The following is a 16,492-nucleotide window of genomic DNA, read 5'->3' as shown; positions in this document are numbered from 1 at the left end:
GAAGTTGACAAAAGTCACTTGAAATAGACTGTTAGGAATGAAGAACCGTTTGTGAGTGAATGAGGCACACAGCTGAGTTGTGTTAGTAAATGACACTAAGGATCCGCCTTGGCCTTGCAGAGGCAGCGGACAAATATAGCAATATAGCATATAGAATGTTTCAGGATGGGCTAGTACAGTGACGGTAGTTAAATAATAAACAAAGTGCTATGAGATAATGATAATAGCTATTTGCTATTACAGGCGAATGGGAAAACCGAGCCGATAAGATGAATGGTCGGCTGTTAAGCACATTGACCCTTATGCTGGGCCTTGAGTACGGGTCAAAGTGGACCAATGGATTTTAAAATCGTGCAGTATGAGAATACACCTGGAGTGTACTTCGACAACAAAGGAGAAACACAGTTATACTCAACGGAGTGGACATTGGTAACGTATGTAAATTTGAATCGTTTAGCAGATCTATATACCATAGCTAGGAGAAATCTGCAGAAAACCCGAACACTATGTATCCAGATAGAAAAGGATATACACGTAGCTTGTGAACACGATGTCCGACTAGTGGAACACCAGTTACAAAGAATTCAGGGAATAAAGGAATTAATTCAAAAGGTTACTAAAGTAGACACCAGTGGAGTACGAAACAAACGTGGATTAATAAACATTGTAGGCACTATTGCCAAGATGCTATTTGGTACGTTAGATCAGGATGATGCTAATTATTACCAGGGTAAGATAAATGAGTTGGAACAGGAACAACTATCTATGATTAAGGTAGCCAAAGAACAGATGACGGTAGTAAAATCAACATTACAGTCAATTAATAGCACGCTTTATGATATCACAGCAAATGAATTGAAATTAAGTGAGAATTTTGAGCAGATTAAGGCATACGTCTAAAATGAAACGGTGGGGATCACGGAAGCTTTCAGGCAGTCCGAACTGCAGATAACTTTGAATAAATATTTAATTGAGTTACAAGGGTTTTTAATGGAATTGCACGAGCATTATCAGATCATTTTAGACAGTATTGTAAATGCCCAAATAGGTATTGTAAATGTACAGATTTAAGTCCTGACAAATTAGTTAAGGCCTATAAAAAGGCACAGAGTGATTTTCCGAAAGGATATGACTTGCCATATGACCTAGCGATTACCTATGGGTACCTTATCTTTAAGATATGCACAGTGAGTGTATATATCACCAAGGATACATTGGTTTATGTATTGAAAACACCGTTGACAACAGGAGTAAAATATACCTTCTGTCAGTGCATCCCTTTCCCGACCTCTCTAAAGAACAACCCCAATCATTTTGTGTATATTTATGAAGACAAAAATGTTGTATTAATTGACCAAGAAAAACAGACGTATGTGCAATTAAATGATAAATAATTGCAAGAATGTAAGGTAATAGATGACAATCGCAGGTTATGTAAACTAAGTTTTCCAATAAGAAGTGTAGTGTCACAGGGAAATTGTATTGTAAAATTGATAACAGATACGAGTCACTTACCTGAAGACTGTATGAAACACATATTACCTATCCATGAACTTAAATGGATACCTGTTGATGAAAACATATATTGTTGTAACACCACAAGAAACAAAAGTAACATGTGTTTGTAAGGAAACTACGAGTGACATAAATTTAAGAGGTGTAGGAATGATAAGCTTTCAAGATTTATGTACTGTGTATAGCCCTACAAGTAAGATACAGGGCACAAAATCTGTAAACACCACAGCAAAGAAAGATTTAATTCCGGATGTAATGTTAGAATATGATTGTTGTTCACAAGTAGGTAGTGAGATAAAACTATACCAAATACCTGAACTAAATAGGGTAACTGTTGGTAATTTATTGAATCACATTAGCGACTTAAAATGGGCTAGTCGAAAAACCGAAGAGGCAGAACAGTTGGTACAACAGCAAGAGTCAGATTTCAAACAAAAGTTAGCCCATCAGTACTCCAGTGTATATCAGATTGTAACTGGCAGTATTTTATTTTCATTACTCTTTGTACTATGTTGTTGCTATTGTTATTGCTGTGGATGTTTTAGGAGGTATAAATATATCCCTAAATGTATAGAGGATTCCAAGGAACGTTGCCCCAAGTTTTGCATTTACCAAAATGTGATAACCAATGATAACCAAGCTAAGGCATCAGATGAGGACGTTACGGTCCATTTTCAATATCCAAGACTAGCTGGAAGGGCCCCCAGCCAGTCTGGATCACTGTTAGAATTAGAAATGTCTGAACGCGTGTCCGGATTAAGGACGGCAGGTAGAGACGCATTGGTGCAATGTGCCCTTACTAAAGAGGACATAGCCTCAGGTAGACTATAAGATGAAAAACGGGGAAATGAACGCCAATTGTATATTGCGTTAATTTCTCCCCAGGGGAGGGAGATGTCGCGTCCCAGAGTCGAACTCAGGACAGGAAAGGAGACGTCAGGTCTCAGAAGTCAAACACAGGACAGCTATTCTCTCCGAGAATCGAACCTATGTGTAGGAACGTAGGAGAAATAGTGTTTCTGAGTTTATATAGATAATATAATTAATATAAAAGTAAGGAAACATAATATTATAAGGAAGAAATCATATTCTGTATATTGAAATGTACTAAGTTGTTGCAAGACACGGTGTAACCACAGGGGTAAACATGGAAAGTAAGAGTAGCGTTGGAATGCACAAACAAGTGCAAGGTCCAGTATGTCCACTGACAAATAGGAATACCGTATTTACGTTAATAATACCCGCATATTTTTTTTTTAAATCTGAGACCCGAAATTGGGGTGCGGGTTTTATTTGAGTCAATGTTGGCATTTTAAAAAAATCAGCCTTCCTAAAATTAGGGTGCGGGGATTATTCGGTGGTGGGGATTAATCGCGTAAATACGGTATTACCAAAGCCACAAGTTATTGTGGCATACAGGGCTGTTATGTAAGCCAGCTCTGGAGCTTTCCACAAGGTTAGGGTGTGGTGATACTGATAGTATAAAAGGGACCGTAAGAGATAAACCAGGGCCTTTCACCTGCCGTCTAGAGAGCATCGCCTCGGATCTGTTGAGGGGAGATGACTTATTCATTATTAATATTCTCAAGTCCAGTATAGGACTTAGTCAGAATAGGAGGCTTATACTTAGCTTAATATTAACTTTGTGGTTCTTGCTGCTGGTTACACCATTAATCAATCATTCTTCGACTGTATATATTGTAATTAACCAGCATTAAATATTTTAGAGAAAGAATCTACGATACTTCGTCTTCACACGTAGCTGGTTTGTCCAGACCCAGAGCACCATCCCTTACCGCTCAGGGAGCCAACAGACAACATTCTCATTAAAGGTCGTGGGATCCATTCCGGGTCACGACACCTTCTTGCACTTCATTGGCACATCTTTGTTCCATACAATGTCTCTCACACACTGGTAGAAACTTGCAGGCTGCTGTATTAAATCAACATCTCTATCCAAATTTCCATCTTGTGACATCATGCTGCCCAAATACTTAACATTTTTCACTACTTCAAGAGGTTTGTTTCCTATTTTTATCACTCCCCTGGATTTTTCTGTTACCTCTCGTCATGATCAAAGTCTTGCTTTTTCGCAGTACTAATCCTCATTCTAAAATTACCTAGCTCCCCATTCCATAAATCAACTTGTATCTGTACTTCCTCTTCATTATCTCTCCTAACTACAGTACAATGTCATCAATAAACAGCATAGACTTTACTTGCTCGTCCATTATCTTCTCCTTGATATTATGTAGAATTCTATCCATGATGATAATGAAGAGTAAGGGAGACAATGGGTGATATGAATAAAATGGAGACATATCTCTTGTCTCATAGATATTAAGACTTGTCTCAAATGTATATGAATAAAAAAAGCGATGTCTCAGCAGTGACCTTTGCTCCTTGAGACACAGCTCGTTGGCAGATTCTCTCGGAGACACATCTCCAAATGTATATAATAAACTGGAGCTTAGTCTCTCTGAATGGAGACTGATCTCAGAATTTGAGACTGCCCAGAAGGTGACTCAAGGCGATAGAATCAGGCTGAAAACATGATGGAGGAGTTTATGATGGTTTTACAACAGAGAAAAAAAATGTATAAAGCACATAGTGATTCCCTCGAACATGATTATAAAGATCTCTACCATTTCTGGAAAGAAAATGTGGAATGGTTAGTACAACATTTTCTGGAGCCAATACACGAGACATATATTTATATAACAATAATGATAAAGATGATGACGATGTTAGCCATTAGGCTGTGCGGTTAGGAGTGCGCAGCTGTGAGCTCGCATCCGGGAGATAGTGGGTTTGAATCCCACTGTCGGCAGCCCTGAAGATGGTTTTCTGTGGTTTCCCATTTTCACACCAGGAAAATGCTGGGGCTGTACCTTAATTAAGGCCACAGCCACTTTCTTCCCATTCCTAGGCCTTTCACGTCCCATCGTCGCCACAAGACCTATCTGTGTCGGTGCGACGTAAAGCAAAACAGGGGGAAAAAAAAAAAGGAAGAAGATGGCCATTAGCAATAGGATTTACATGCATCATAAAATCTAAAATGTTCAAAATCAAACCAGAAATATGCAAAACCGTGCAACATACAATTCTGAAAATTTTCTTAGTAATTTATTAAATTAATTTAATTATTCTTAATCTATTTCACATTTGTGATTTTTTCTGTACGTTGACATTTTTTCTATTCACCAAATTCCGACTAACATTTTATAGATAAAATTAATTCACAATCACGGAAAAGGCCGAAACAAAACATAGCTATCTTCAAGATATGACTTACAATTATTCAAGGCTTTCATTATTCACTTTGTCCTGCTCCTTAGCTGAATGGTCAGCGTAGTACTGTTCGGTTTGGGGGGGCGCCGGGTGCGATTTGCGGTCGGGTCAGAGATTTTAACCTTAAATCCTCAACATTCCTGCAACTCGCACACAACACTATCCTCCACTACAATAACACGGCAGATGACACCCATTCTCGTCGGAGGGTCTGCCTTACAAGGGCTGTACCAGGCTAGAAATAGCCACACGAAATTATTACCTATTATTATTATTATTATTATTATTATTATTATTATTATTATTATTATTATTATTCACATTTTGATATCTGAAAGGATATTTTTTCAAGTCTGAAAATTATCGCTCTTCATCACATGTTGGCCAAATGATATTGAACGAATGTGTGAGTATCTTTGGTCCTGGTGTAAGCTATCCCATTTATGTTTACTTTAAGTGCCGTAAAATTCCCTGCCCATGCCTTTTTCAATTGCACTGTTTCTAAGTTTATTTAAAAGTTTCATCCGGCGGCTCGTGCCTTTGAGAAAAATATGTTGTAACTGGTTTCACAACATTTAACAAATTCGCATAATGACATTATTCGGCCAATGATTTGCTGCCTCTATGAGTGCTGCTCTTTCTCAACTATCGCACCAAAATCTCACTTGCACCGAATACTACAAGGGAAGCATTTGGTTTGGATCAGACAGATTTCGATGAAACTTCGATGAATTATCAATCCACCTGTCTTAAATTTATTGCTGATATTCACTTTGTCATAAAATCAACGACATTGTTATAATTAATTGCTAAAGAACAGCTGAGTGGTATGCAACTGTATTGACCTCGCGTATGGACTGTAGAAATGCACTGATAGTTCTCTTTTAAAGAAATACATTGAAAGTTCTATTTTGAAGTTACATTAAACAGTGCGCTTTAGAGTGAAAATTAGATTTTGATAACAAGAACAGAATGTCTTGCTCGTCAAACCCATTTTACTAACATGCACAGTATATGAATATTTCAAAATAGGCTTTTAATACTTCTTTGTCGTTTACAATTGAAGCTAAAACATGTAATATGAAATCCTTGTCATTTGTATATAAACTTGCATGCTATAAATAGCCTTAAACTTTCGGATTCTTGTTGAGAGTCATTCATTTTGTCACACTATGGGTAACCTATATAACAACATCAATCATGCAGCGATGTTCTGATGTTTTAATTGATAATCCTACCCTGTTTCATTGAAATCGCTGCCATCTACACAGCACGTTCCATTTAAAACTGGAGCAAAAATTTACTGTCAATAAATACCGGTACAAAAATATTATTTCGTGGCAGAACGGTTATCACCATTGAGTTCCGGACGTCTTAGCTCATCGTGTTACTAAGTTTCATTGCAATTTGTCCAGTCCAAATCAAATAACGCCCTTGTTAGTTATATTCGTTTATGAATATGGGTAGCATTTTGTATTATTTCTATGTTTTGAAAGTTTGAAATTTAGACAGTTTATGCAACAGTATATAGGTATTGGTTGTATATTATATACCGGGTGAGTTGGCCGTGCGGTTAGGGGCGCGCGGCTGTGAGCTTACATCCGGGAGGTAGTGGGTTCAAGCAGCCCCACTGTCTGCAACCTGAATATCGTTTTCCCTGGCTCCCTTTTTTACACCAGGCAAATGCTGGGACTGTATCTTAATTAAGGCCATGGCCGCTTCCATCCCACTCCTTAAATTATTCCATCATCGCCATAAGACGTATCTGTGTCAGTGTGACGTAAAATAAATAGTAGAAAAAGTACATTATATGCAGAAACACCCCTAGCTATGCACACGTATGATAAACTCTTCATATTCGTGAAGAATGAGGTACGAAGCGTGTTTTAAAAGTGTTTGAGTGACTTTCAATGACTGCAGAAAATTATGCATTTGAATGTGGATCCTAAATGTGATGATAAATACAGTGTAACGTCTTACACAATATCTTGAAGGAAACTTGCAAGAAAAGAAACCTTAAATCAGTCGTTCCCAAGCTGGGGTGCAAGTATACCAAGTGTACAAGCCACTACGTTTATGTAAGCCTAGAAAGAATTGAAATAATAACTGTAGTGATTATTGAATATTTATTAATACAAAAGGTATAGTTTGCAGAATAGGCTCCCAAGTGAAACACAACTGAGGAAGAAAAGGCGGTCAAGAACTATTCTAAATGAAAAAAATATCGGTGGGTGTTCCATTTCGGTTGTACTTGTTTATTCTGCTCTTTTCTCCCTTTCATGTAAACGATTTTCGATTTGCAGTTGCAAAACCTATTTTTGCACTGAAATGAGTTATTCTGTTTTTTTGAGAACACACTGTCGCTTTTCAGCCTTTTTCTCTTGTAAATCTAACACTTTCATCTGTTCCAACAAGACCACTCTTTGGAGCTCTCCAGTTGTTAATTCACTCGTCAGCTGACAGATACCAGAGCCAGTGTGCGAGACTGATCTCAGGCAGAAGGAGACAAGTCTCGTTAGCGAGAAACAAACTTTATTCATATACATGACGAGTTCTGTCTTGCAAGTGACTTCCGTCTCAATCCTCCTTCGAGATTTGTCTCCGAGTTACAGCTCATTTTTATTCATATCACCCAATACACTTCCCTGTCTTAAGCCTGTCTCAACTCAAAACCATTCAGTTTGACCCACTTTGGTTCTAACACAGCTTTTGCAATTTTGATACAATGCTATTACCATCTGCATTGTTTCATGCCCAATCTGTGCCTCTGTCAATGTTTTCCATACCAAATTCCTTGGGACAGTCATATGCCTTTTCAGTATCTAGAAACTTTACTACCATGTCCTTTCCATATTCCCAATACCTTTCCATCATTTGACACAATGTCAATATTGTGTCAGATATGAATCTGCCTCTTCTGAATCCATACTGATGTTCTGCCAATTTTCCCTCTACTCTGTCTCTTATTTGTTTATCCAAGATTCTTTCAAGGATCTTAGCTATATGAGTTATCAGTGTCACTCCTGTAATTTTCACAGTCTCCTTTCTTGAAAATTGGTATAATGACCCTTTTGCCCACTCTTTTCAAACAGACTTTTCTCTCCATATCACTCTGAAGAGTCTATACAATCACTGTAGACCAATTGCTCCTGCTGCTATTATCATTTCTATGGTGACCTTGTGAATTCTAGCTGCCTTGTCTCATTTCATTCTTTTAATGGCCCACTCAATCTCTGCCGTGGACACCTCGTTTTCCTTATCTTCCATCTGCACTAAATCTAGTTCTTTGATTTCTTCTTGTGCCATTTTGCACGTTGTAAAGCTGTTCAAAGTATTTTCGCCACCTCTGCAATATATCCTGCTTCTGTGTCATCACTTCCTCCAGTTCATTTTTAATGAAGTTAGCACCTTCACCTGGGTTTTTCTGCTTTTTTACCCACTGGAATATATTTTTTTTTTTCTTCCGATTGTATCTTCTTGCAGAGATTCAGTGAATTTTTACCAGCATTTCTTTTTCTCTTCTTGAACCACCTGGAGCACTTCTTCTTGCAGTGCCTGTATTCTCTTTTGCATTCTGTTGTTCTGTTTCTATTTCTCACCCAAGGAATTTTGTATGGAAAACATTGACAGAGGCACAGATTGGGAATGAAACAATACAGATGGTAATAGCATTGTATCAAAATTGCAAAAGCTGTGTTAGAACCAAAGTGGGTCAAACTGAATGGTTCAGAGTTGAGACAGGCTTAAGACAGGGAAGTGTATTGTCTTCCTTACTCTTCATTATCATCATGGATAGAATTCTACATAATATCAAGGAGATGATGATGGACGAGCAAGTAAAGTCTATGCTCTTTGCTGATGACATTGTACTGTAGTTTGGGGAGATAATGAAGAGGAAGTACAGATACAAGTTGATTTATGGAATGGGGAGCTAGGTAATTTTAGAATGAGGATTAGTACTGCTAAAAAGCAAGACTTTGATCATGACGAGAGGTAACAGAAAATCCAGGGGAGTGATAAAAATAGGAAATGAACCTCTTGAAGTAGTGAAAAATGTTAAGTATTTGGGCAGCATGATGTCACAAGATGGAAATTTGGATGGAGATATTGATTTAATACAGCAGCCTACAAGTTTCTACCAGTGTGTGAGAGACATTGTATGGAACAAAGATGTGCCAATGAAGTGCAAAGGTTTTATACTCGTCCTATTATAAACCTATACTGACTTATGGTTCAGCAGCCTGGATGTTGACTAAGCGGAACCAAAGTAAGATACAAGCAGCTAAAATGAGGTTCTTGAGTAGCATACAGGGAAAGACAAGACGAGATAAAATACGAAATGAGGAAATAAGGAGAAGCGTGGGAGTGTGTAAACTTCAAGAAGAGATTGATATAGCAAAGCTAAAATGGTTTGGACACATGATGAGAATGTCAGGAGAGAGCATACCAAAGAGAACATTCATGGATACAGAGACTGCAAAGAGGCCTAGGGGACGGCCTAGAATGAGATGGAGGAACTCTGTTGTGGACTGTATTGCAAATAGAGGAGTCAGTAGCAATAATGTACTAGAAGAAGAGTGGTGGAAAGATCAAGTAAGGTGAAGGGCTTTATTACACTACCCTACCCAGAGAGAATCTGGAAAAGGGAATTGATGATGATGATGATGATGATGAAGAAGAAGAATCTATTTTATACATTTTTCCACCTATTTAGGTGCCTAAAATTTATCTTTTTCGGCCTCAAGTTCCATTGTCTATTTATTACATCCTGTATGTTGTCACCAGATTATAACCTATCCTGTTACCCTTGGATCATTGCAGTTACTACTCTAGCATGTGGGCAAACATTATCAAACTTTATTTACTTAATGTCTGCCTCGTTTGGCTGAATGGTCAGCGTTACTGGCCTTTGGTTCAGAGGGTCCCAGGTTCGATTCCTGGCCGGGTCGGGGATTTTAACCTTCATTGGTTAATTCCAATGGCTTGGGGGTTGGGTGTTTGTGCTGTCCCCAACATCCCTGCAACTCACGCACCACACATAACACTATCCTCCACCACAATAACACGCAGTTACCTACACATGGCAGATGCCGCTCACCCTCATCGGAGGGTCTGTCTTACAAGGGCTGCACCTGGCTAGAAATAGCCACACAAAATTATTATTTACTTGATTAATCCGATCACTTATTTACTCACAGCGAAACCTGTCCCTTCAGATATATTTGTGATCCATTGAGGAACTTCTTGTTTCTGTTAGATCATTGAAATATTCTCTTACGTTTATAAATGTCCCTCTTGCATATTGTATATCATCTGCAAATGACATGGAAGTTGTAGATATTTCACAGACTACTTTTACTGGCTTACGGAAAGGTTGAAGTGTTTCAGAATTGCTTAAATGCATGTGAGTTCAGTGTTAAAATTTATTTCATATCTTAACCCTTTCCCGCCCATATTAAAATGCATGTTTTCCCCAGAATTAAAGCAATTGTTTTCAGCCATCGTTATGATAATGCAGACATTTATAAAAACATATATTTTACAAAAACGAATGAACATAGAAATATGATTCTTTCACCAAATGGAAGTTAACAGTACATACATATAGGAAATGGGTACATTGTAGAGTTTAATTTATAACGTCAACTCCTCTTTGTTGGTGGAACAATAGAAAGCAATCTGATTTGCACAAACACAAGTTGCATTGTTTACACATAAAGGCTGACTGCACATTTCTGCCAGATAAAGTCCTTTTTTTGTCAGCAGCACATTTCACACACGATTTTACCCTACCAGGAATTTTTACCATGGAATGGAATTGTTTTGGAGATGTGATTGCGTCAGGAAGACTTCTTTTTCTTCCTACTCGTTTGCGGCAAGTGAAATTCCCAATCAGCTGTTTGACAAGTTACGTCCTGAATTCTAGCTGTGTTGTTCCATGTCTACTGTTGCAGAGTCTATTACTTTGGTCAAATACAATAAATGAATTCACTATAGCAATGTTTCTAATGAAATAGAAGATATACTCCCACCATTTCACGGATGGTCTGCCAACTTCGCAATATGAATGTGCTTGATCACTTCGGTCAACTCCACCCATATTTTTCATGTAGTTGTGTACAATTTCTGGTGTTTGCACAACAATTCTTTCATTGCCATGCCCCGTTCTTCAGGGTTAAAGAAACTGCAGGGTTACTGTTGGTACTGAGGAAAGCAACGTCTCTTTTATCATGCCAGACTGAGGCAGTAACATCTCCAGCTTGCATAAATTTAGAATCCCCTCTTTTCATCTTCAGGCTTTTGATATTTTTGAGGGTAAGGGCCATTCTTTTCTGTTAGTTCTCGCCGTTCCACAACCATAAGTCTTATTGTCATTCAATATTGACAGGAGTCTTGGTGAAGTGAAAAAGTTATCAAAATATAGGTGATGATACTTTCCCTAGTATTTCCTACTCAATTCGAGAACAACTTGTTCACCTAGCAGCAAATCTTTATTCCTCTTTTATTTCTTTCCGAGGTAGAAATCAATGTCTAAGTATAACCTGATCTGGTTGCCAAAACCCAAGCTTTCATCCCCCATTTGGTAGGTTTAGACTTGATATACTGTTTTATACCTAACCTACCCTTGAAAGCAATCATAGCCTCATCAACACAAAGTTCCTTTTCTGGTTTATAGATTTCTCTGAATACTGCCACAAGGTTGAGAATTGGTCTCACTTTGTACAAATAATCCAAATTGTCCTTATCTTGTTCCTCTTCTGACACCAAATGCAAATATTTTGTCAGGTCTTTGAAGCAATTTTGCGGTATTACCTGAACTACTAAAAGGCAAGCAAGACACAAGGTCATCTGACCAATACATGTGTGTGTCGTGAAGCTGAACAATACCCATATAGATTAATATTCCAAAATATGCCCTTATTTCTTCAATAGAAGTATCCCTCCATTTCGTATCAACTATACCTTTCTTATGCTGCAAGTAAGCAGCATGCTCATTCGTTTTCTGGGCAATTAAATCGAAAATGTTTTCATCAAATATAAGGGAGAAATACTCTAATGCTGTACTACCCACAGGAAGAGAATGGCAAGATCCTACCTCTTCAGTTAAGTCTGCCAGTTCGATGTAAGACAGTGTATTTGTCCACTGAAAGTTAGGCCTACAATCTATATCATCACGCATGTGTACGTCGTCATTTCCTGAAATATCGTCACTTTCATTTTCACTTCCCACTTCACTGAGTTCACTTAAGCCACTACTAACAGTTTCACAGTCAGAATTATCGTTCACCAAACATTCATTGTCGTTATCGCATAAAATATTTTCACGCGAATTAAGCATCGACGTGTTTGTTTACAATATGTCACTGCCTTCCGTATTTTCTGTTCTAATACGCCTGCTAAGGTTTTAAAAGAAGAAAACTAATATCTTTGGTCTCTAGGAAGTGCACATGCTAGTAACAGTAAGTTATATTTGAGGCGTTCAGAAGCCAAGCCAACTAACTCCATCAAATACACATGTTCAGTACAAACAGTTGAAGTTATTGATCTGTAAAAAACTCAATTTATTTTTCATCATATTTACAATACACTCATTTATATTCTTACAATTAAGGTTATGTATTCAGCACTTTATAAATATATAAAAACATTTCAATGTCTCTTTCCCCCTTAAAGAAGCCACTTTCTATGGAGTTAGATTGCCAACTGAAAGTTTTGACAGAGTATTCTGAGTGGTATGTATACAAGTCATTTTATTAAACAAATATGCACAAACAAAACCCTTTTATGTGAACAATGCACTAGTATTATTGTAAGTCATTAAGTAGTACTTAAAATACACATGAAAAGTGCCTAAAATACAAATACATTATTCTTTGGCTCTATTCTGCATAAGTGATGCAGTCGTCATCACTGACAGGTTAATCTCTTGCAGTCTTCAAGTTTTTATAGTAGTGGTGATGAATAGGAGGTACAAACTTCAAGAGGTCCATTACATCCTCCTTTTTTGCCATGGAGATCCGTCTGGATGTTCTATAAAGGATAATGTTATGGAACATTAGCTAGGCTCTCCAGGGACCATTTTTCTCCTGGATAATAATTTTTCCAAACGGCATTTCTGTGAAGAAAGTAGTTTCAAATTTGATAGTGAATTGTTTAGGCTTCTCAATCCTGATCCATCTCATTGTCAGCCAGTTAACTGGTTCACCTTCAACACTTTGTTTCCTGTTGGTGATACACTTTTATAAGTTTTCTGTTGAATGCAAGGTCTCATGGTTCATTTCTGTGAGGATATATTTGTTTTCCTGCAGCCAAGAATGATATCATACCAATCCCTTGGAGAATAGATGTGGCTACAAGTTTTACCTCTTTTTTCAATAAAAGGAAAAGCTGTGTAGTTAATCACTTTGGCCACTGAAACCACTGGTAAAATGTTCCGTTGCCAGAGCAGATAGCGCATTCTGGCGGCAACTCATTTAACTGTGGAGTTAGTTGTTTTGGGTACTGACAAATATTCAGTGATGCTTCCCAACCATGTTATTACTTGCATTTGTCAAAATTTTGGAGTTAGTCGGCTTGGCTTCTGAACGCCTCATTTGTCTATCAGCCGATAGAAGGCTCATACATGCGACTAGAAGTACAAGTATGCTTTACTACGCTATGGGTGGGAGAGGGTTAAGCCGGTATTGTTAGTGAGCAACATATTTGCCAAATAAGAATAACATATGCCAGTTATTGAAGTAGGAAATGTGGAAGATGAATTTCTCCACTTTCCTCTCTCCTTCCACCATTCCAAGTTTCTTCTTCTTGCACTCCTCTTTAGTGAATCAGTCCACCTTGTTCTAGGTCTCCCTCTCCCTCGCTTTCCCTCGAACTTCATCATCTGTTTCGATATTCTTTCCTCCTCCATCCTCTGTACATATCCAAATCAACCTATCAATTCTCTCATTTAGGTTTTCCATTCCAAACTCCTTTCTCACCTCTTTGTTTCTCAATCTGTCTTCCCGTGTCTTTCCTGCCATACTTAGGTATTTCATTTCACTGGCTTGAATTCTACTCTCCTCCCTACTTGTCATTGTCCAGGTCGATATGAGTTCATAATACCTTTTGTTCATTATCTCTTTACACTTCCTTATTCCAACCAAGGTGTCTTACACTCTGGTAGAATGCATTGCCCTGATGCACCCTCTAGCTAATCTTCATGTCCAACCTTGTATTCTGCATTAATTCACTCCCTAGGTATTTGAAACTGTCAACAATTTCAAGGCTTTTGATGACCAATTTTCACATTGCTTTTTTCATCACCATAGTTTTGCTTTTCTCAGTGCTGATTTTCATACCATATTGTTTAATATCACTTAATCCTAGAACTGACAAGCCGTATTTGGCAGCTTTTACTTGTCTCAATAAAATACAAAATATCCACAGGCTATGAAATATATCTACAAAGTTTTATAAATTGACACAATACACTGCACAAAATGGAAACACGTCACAAAGAAGGTGAATTATACGGATTGTAAATAATATACCTAGCAAATGTTTCATCACTCTGAGAGGTATATTTTTGAAAATATTAGGGAAAATGTATTGTCATGCCTTGCTCTGGAGGCATGACTTTAGACCACGTTGTTACGATAGGTTGCTGTATGGTTGGCTCATTATCACTTTCATTTTCCGTATTTGATGTGAAGAAATAGCTGATACACATTCCAAATACGACTTGAAATCTGTTGGTTAATTCTTAATATTCTCAGACAGATTTGTCACTTTCATCTTCCAAGAAATTTTGCTGTATTTCATCACTAATTTTCTTTAATGAAGATGCCATATTTTGACACACACTTTGCTAAAAATGTATGTAATCAATCAAATAACATATATACAGTAGTTAATAACCCTCACCGAACGGAAAACTACGATATAAAACGAAATAGAATAACAAAGCAGAGCCCGTGAATGTTTATTTACAAACACTACAGCGATGGCGTTCAAACAGTCGGTCGGCAAACTGCACTCATTTATTTCCATGAAATTGTACCCAAGGAGGTTGCAATTATGAATGAAACTGAACTTGTGACTGCTGTGGACATCGAGAATGACAAGAAATAGATTGTAATGATATCTGTTGAATAATTGAGAAAATTACATGATGAAATACAAACATGTTGAATATATTCAACAGTGCCACTACAGCAGGGACCAAAGTGTAGAATATTTGACAGTTACCAGTATTAGGGTTAGGAAAAGACTAGGTAAACAACAGATACGGAATCTACCACCTGGGTGTCTGCCCTAAATACAGATCAGTAGTAATTGATTGATTGATTGATTGATTGATTGATTGATTGATTGATTGATTGATTGATTGATTGACATAGTATACTGTAAATGCTGAGTCATCAAAAATGGATCTGGGCACTCCTATACTCTATGAATGAACAAATCACCATGTGCCTCTTGATCGTTTGTTTCAGAGATAAGTTTGGTCAAGAAAGGGTTGCAAGATTTGAGGATGCCATCAAGGAGTGCTTGAAGTTGGATATGCGCATGTTTCTTGACCTCAAGGGTGACAACATGAAGGTAACGCCTTCCTGTTACAAAACTGTTTGTCTTCCCTGGCACTCGGTCAGTAACACTGACACTGTACTTTTTTTTTCAGCTGGTTTCTGTTATCCTGGAGGCGTTTGAGAAGCATGAGGCGCTCTACCGCCGAGCTGTTGTCTCCTCTTTTAACCCGCTCCTTATATACCTGGTAAGAGAGGTGTGTGCGTGCGTGTCAGTAGTTGATCAGAAATGTAATTCTTTGTTACATCATCATCATCATCATCTTCTTCTTCTTAATTTCCCATTTCCAGCTTCCTGGGTTGGGTTGTGAATCGAGGACCTCCATAGCTGCCTGTCTCTCCACTACTCTTCTCCTTTTTTAAGTATATCTTCTGGTTTTCCTCCCTTTTTCTCTCTGCAATCCTACACTGAATCTGTACATCTCTTTAGGGGTCTTCCTCATGGTCTCTTTCCTGTTAAATTCTCTGAAAAAACTTTTTTTGGCACACTCTCTTCTCCCATTCTCATCACGTGCCCATACCACTTTAGCTTTGTTGTTTCTATCCTGTCTTGAAGTTTCAAGATTCCTGTCGTTTTCCTTATCTCTTCATTTCTAATTCTATCCTTTCTGGTCTTGCCCTCAATACCTCTTAGGAATTTCACCTCCCCTGCCTGTATTTTGCTCTCCTCTTATTTTGTTGTAGTCCACAATCCAACTGCGTAAGTTAGTATGGATTCATAATAGGTTGAATATAATACTTTCTTACATTTCTTCGAAACATCCTGGTTCTACAAAATACCCCTTACACTCTGGTAGAAGTTGTTTGCTTGTTGTATTCTTTTCCCAATTTCCTCAGTTATCTTTCCATCTTCTGTGATCACACTTCCCCAGTACTTGAAACTTTTAACCAGTTCCAGAATTTTACCATTTAGTTTTATCTTTCCCCTTCCTTCCTTCTTTCCTTCCTTCCTTCCTTCTCCTTGTCATCACTATTGTTTTACTTTTCTCTGTGCTTACTTTCATCCCAAATTTTTCTATCTCTTGATTCTATACATCTACTTGTTTTTGCACTTCCATTTCATCCTCACCGCATATCATCTGCAAACAACATGGCTTTTGTTGCCTGTCTTCCCAATCTCT

At 37.8% G+C, this 16,492-nt stretch overlaps 1 protein-coding gene across 1 annotated transcript in view; it reads left to right on the top strand.

The window, feature by feature from the left end:
• LOC136857384 (glycerophosphodiester phosphodiesterase 1) overlaps nt 1-16,492 on the top strand; it is a 66,819-nt gene that overhangs the window by 24,209 nt on the left and 26,118 nt on the right. The window contains exons 3-4 of the mRNA XM_067136019.2: nt 15,282-15,387; nt 15,467-15,559. Coding sequence (XP_066992120.2) covers nt 15,282-15,387; nt 15,467-15,559 — 199 coding nt within the window. The remainder of the gene's footprint in view (nt 1-15,281; nt 15,388-15,466; nt 15,560-16,492) is intronic.

Source organism: Anabrus simplex, chromosome 1, assembly GCF_040414725.1.
Source record: "Anabrus simplex isolate iqAnaSimp1 chromosome 1, ASM4041472v1, whole genome shotgun sequence".
Lineage (NCBI taxonomy): Eukaryota > Metazoa > Arthropoda > Insecta > Orthoptera > Tettigoniidae > Anabrus > Anabrus simplex.
The sequence above is the reverse complement of the archived record's forward strand: the minus strand, read 5'-3'. Positions and strand labels throughout refer to the sequence as shown.